The 4,878-nt window shown below is 40.4% G+C and overlaps 1 protein-coding gene across 1 annotated transcript; it reads left to right on the top strand.

The window, feature by feature from the left end:
- Positions 1–1,076: 1,076 nt before the first annotated feature.
- Positions 1,077–2,072, top strand: LOC145098565 (uncharacterized). Its single transcript, XM_079036191.1, has one exon. It carries the CDS (start codon positions 1,077–1,079, stop codon positions 2,070–2,072), a length of 996 nt encoding a protein of 331 aa, XP_078892317.1.
- The last annotated feature ends 2,806 nt before the right edge of the window (positions 2,073–4,878 follow it).

The raw sequence follows: 4,878 nt of genomic DNA, 5'->3' as shown, positions 1-4,878 counted from the left end.
CATAGTCCTTAAAACCGTCCCCCTTTATCCATAAGGGATTTATAGCCAAAAGTACAACTATCATACAATTGATAGTTTGTGCCCCTTTATTCAATTAATCTCTTTAAGTCACCAAATTAATTCCTAATTAATTTATGACTTATATTAATCAAATAATAATATTATTATTCCTTATATTATTCTCATAATATATTAATAATATTTCTTCTCTCACAATAAATCATCCTGTCAAGTTGCTATGGTGAAGGCAACCCAAAAGGACCATGCACAACCGGGTCAAATACTTGCCTAATATAGTTGCAGCCTTAGACACTATTCCAACAGCAAGAGCTTTTCTTGAAAAGGTCTATCCTGCTTCAAGAGTCTCAAGTCTTAGAAATGAGATTTATGGAATCCGCCAAGGTCAAAATAAGACTTTTCATTATTATTGGGAGAGGTTCAACAATTTGTGCTATAGTTGCCCACAACACCAAATCCCAGTTCAACACTTCTATGAGGGATTGCTACCAATGGATAGAAGACTAGTTGATGCCTCAAGTGGTGGAGATGTCTTTAGCAAAACTCCACAGCAAACAAGACAACCCTCTTCAACATCATAGCCACAATTTCTCAACATTTTGGCCCTCGCCAAGATATGAAGAGAGAAACTCAACAAAAATTCAATGAAGTGGGATCATCAAATCTCGAGTCTCAAATTAAAGATTTAACCTCTGTTGTCCAGAAATTAGCCATGGGACAAACTCCCCATGTGATGGTTTGCGGAATATGTGCAACCATGGGACATTCTACGGATATGTGTCCTATTATCCAAGAAGATGCGGAGCATGTGAATGCTACGGGAGAATTCCAAAACTACCACAACAAGCCATCCAGTTACCAAGATGCATATAATTCAAGTTGGAAGCCAAATCCCAACGTGAGCTACAACCCAAAACCATTGCCTCAAAAATGCATTGGTTAGACCATCCTATCCACCACCACAACCTCATTCCCAACACCCACAACCACATTATCAACCCAAAACACACCCTCCACATCACCAACAACCTCCTCAATCCCAACCAAGTAGCTCCGGGATGTCTCTTGAATACATTGCCAAATCCTTAGCCACTAGTACCCAAAAATTCCAAAAAGAGACAATAACTAGTATCTCCAACCTTGAAGAACAAGTGGGAGATAGAGTTACATCCATAAGAAAGTTGGAGTCCCGTGGGAAATTGCCTTCTCAAACCGAAAAGAATCCAAATGTCAATGTTGTGACCTTGAGAAGTGGCAAACAAACCGGAGAGAGTAGTTCAAAGACGAAGCCAATGTTTGAAGAGGAAGAAATAGAAGTTATTCCCATTGAAGAATCTATAATCAAGGACGATGTACAAGCCGGAGTCCCAAGGAAGACTACCCCTCTAGTAACTCCAATAGCCACTATACCGCCGTTCCCCTCTCGACTTGCAACTTCAAAGAAGAAAATGGAGGAGAAAGAGACTTTGGACACCTTTCGAAACGTGGAAGTAAATATCCCTCTACTTGATGCAATCAAGAAAATCCCTAGGTACGCAAAGTTTTTGAAAGAACTTTGTACCAACAAAAGGAAGTTGAAGGGAAAAGAGAAAATTTCTATGAATGAAAACGCATCCACGGTTTTACAAAGGAAGCTTCCACCTAAGTGTAAAGATCCGGGAATGTTTACGGTACCTTGCAAGATAGAAGATGTCACTTTTAGTAGTGCCATGCTTGACCTTGGTGCTTCTATTAATGTCATGACCTATTCAGTGTATGAATCATTGAATGTTTGTCCTCTAAGTGAAACCGGTGTCATAATCTCTCTTGCGGATAAATCAAGTGTCTTTCCTAGAGGTGTTTTGGAAGATGTCTTGGTGCAAGTGAGCCAATTAGTCTTCCCAGCTGATTTCTATGTGATTGATCTAGATGAAAAAGTGTCCTCAAAGTCGGGTATAATTTTACTTGGGAGACCATTCTTGAAGACGGCTAGAACAAAGATTGATGTATATGCGGGAAGCTTAACGATGGAGTTTGATGGGGAAACAATAAGTTTAACATCTATGATGCTATGAGATATCCTAGTGATGTTTCATCTTTGTGTTTTGTTGATGTTATTGAACCATTAACCCAAGAGTTGTTCGAGTTGTCTAATGGTGACATGTTGGAGATGGTTTTGAGCAAAGGATTTGATTGTGGAAAATTAGCCAAGAAGTTGAAGCTCTACTCACTAGATCCCGAAGTTGAAAGATTGGTTAACAATTTGGAGATCAAGAACACCACTCAATTTAGTGTGAAGCAAATTAAATTACCTCAAGATCACACAAGATTTCCGCCCTCCCTTGTTCAACCACCGGAGTTGGAATTAAAAGTCCTACCTCAACACTTGAAGTATGCTTACTTAGGAAAGAATGAAACCCTACCTGTTATCATTTCAACTCACTTAATCGAATTTGAATAAGAGCAACTCCTCAAGGTGTTGAAGGAGCATAAAGAAGCAATGGGTTGGACAATTGCGGATATCAAAGGTTTGAGTCCCTCCACTTGTATGCACAAGATCTTAATTAAGGATGAATGCAAGCCAAGTAGAGACACGCAAAGAAGGTTGAATCCGCCAATGATGGAAGTAGTCAACAAAGAGATTTTGAAGCTCTTAGATGTGGGAATGATCTATCCAATCTCGGATAGCAAATGGATGAGCCCGGTCCAAGTCGTGCCGAAGAAGAAGGGGATCATGGTGGTCAAGAACAACAAAGGTATGATGGTCCCCACCCGTGTGCAAAACGGGTGGAGAGTATGTATTGACTACCGAAAACTCAATGCTAGCACACGAAAAGATCATTTCCCATTGCCTTTCATTGATCAAATGTTATAAAGGTTGGTCGGGAAATCCCATTTTTGTTGTCTAGACGGGTACTCCGGTTTTCACCAAATCCTAGTGGCACTAGAAGACCAAGAAAAGACAACATTTACATGTCTATTTAGCACTTTTGCATACTGGAGAATGCCATTCAGATTGTGTAACGCCCCGGCTACTTTCCAACAATGTATGGTTAGTATCTTTTCGGAATATGTCGAGAATATAATTGAAGTTTTCATGGATGATTTTACGGTATATGGAAACTCCTTTCAAGAGTGTTTGACCAATCTCACCAAAATTTTAAAAAGATGCATTGAAACAAATTTGGTTTTAAACTTTGAAAAATGTCATTTTATGGTGAGTCAAGGTCATATTTTGGGTCACATTGTGTTAAAGAAAGGAATTGAGGTAGATAAGGCCAAGATAGATGTTATTCAAAGCTTACCTTACCCGAATTTTGTTCGGGAAGTTTGTTCTTTTTTGGGCCACGTAGGTTTCTACCGGAGATTCATCAAAGATTTTTCAAAGATAGCAAGACCAATGTGCCAACTGTTGCAAAAGGATGTTGATTTCGAGTTCAATGAGGCGTGCAAAGAAGCTTTCGACAAGCTCAAAGAGTTGCTTACATCCTACCCTATCATGCAAGCACCAAATTGGGATCTCCCCTTTGAGATCATGTGTGATGCAAGCAACTATGCAATAGGCGCCGTTTTGGGTCAAAAGAATGGAAGAGCATCCCATGTGATCTATTATGCATCGAGGACAGCAGACAATGCTCAAAGAAACTACTCTACCACAGAGAAGGAGTTATTGGCCATAGTGTTCGCCTTGGAGAAATTTAGACAATATCTACCTGGTACCAAGGGCATTGTGTATTCGGATCATGCAGCTCTTAAGTACTTGACGACGAAGAAAGATGCAAAGCCTAGACTCATCCGTTGGATCTTATTATTGCAACTTTGATTTGGAAATGCGGGACAAGAGTCGATGCGAGAATCTTGTTGCTGACCACCTAAGCCGGATCACTTCAAATGAAACACCTTTCCCGTTGAGGGACGACTTTCCGGATGATTATCTCTTTTCCCTTACTCAATCTATTCCTTGGTATGCCGATATCATTAACTTTTTGGTCACAAAAAGGTATCCCGACACATTCACGCATGCTCAAAAAGACAAGTTGAAAAGTGATGCAAAATATTATGTATGGGATGAGCCTTATTTGTGGAAACATTGTCCTAGTCAAATCATCAGGCGATGTGTGCCGCAACAAGAGCATCAATCCATTTTGAAATTTTGTCATGAATTTGCTTGTGGGGGACACTTCGGACCTAGCTGGACCTTGAGAAAGGTCCTTGAGTGTGGACTATTTTGGCCAACCATGTCACGCAATTGTTACTTGTTTTGCAAAAGTTGTGAACGGTGCCAAAGGATGGGGAACATTTCACAAAAGAACCAAATGCCACGAAATCCCATCCTTTTTTGTGAAAATTTTGATGTATGGGGGATTGATTTCATGGGCCCATTTCCCATTTTGTTTGGCAACGTTTACATCCTGCTCGCGGTTGACTATGTTTCTAAGTGGGTTGAGGCCAAAGCCACAAGATAGGAGGATGCCAAAACAATTATCGAATTTTTAAAATCTAATGTCTTTGTGAGGTTTGGTGTGCCTAGGGCTTTGATTAGTGATCGAGAGACGCACTTTTGCAACAAGATGATGGAGGCTTTATTGAGGAAGTACAACGTGACCCATCGTGTTTCAAACGCCTACCACCCTCAAACAAACGGTCAAGCGGAAGTTTCAAATCGTGAGGTGAAGAGTATACTTGAGAAAACGGTAAATCCTTCGAGGAAAGATTGGAGTTCGAGGCTTGATGATGCCTTGTGGGCCTATCGGACCATGTATAAGACCCCGATAGGAATGTCTCTATTTAGGTTGGTTTTTGGGAAACCATGTCATATTCCTGTGGAATTGGAACACCATGCATTTTGGGCGGTCAAGCAATGCAACTTCAACATCAATG

The sequence above is a fragment of the Lactuca serriola genome, chromosome 4 (genome assembly GCF_051521515.1).
Source record: "Lactuca serriola cultivar US96UC23 chromosome 4, Lser_US96UC23_V15, whole genome shotgun sequence".
NCBI lineage: Eukaryota > Viridiplantae > Streptophyta > Magnoliopsida > Asterales > Asteraceae > Lactuca > Lactuca serriola.
The sequence above is the reverse complement of the archived record's forward strand: the minus strand, read 5'-3'. Positions and strand labels throughout refer to the sequence as shown.

Bases quoted from the DNA above. Each gene is read 5' to 3' on its own strand.
- LOC145098565 (XM_079036191.1), top strand. From the start codon at position 1,077: ATGTCTCTTGAATACATTGCCAAATCCTTAGCCACTAGTACCCAAAAA.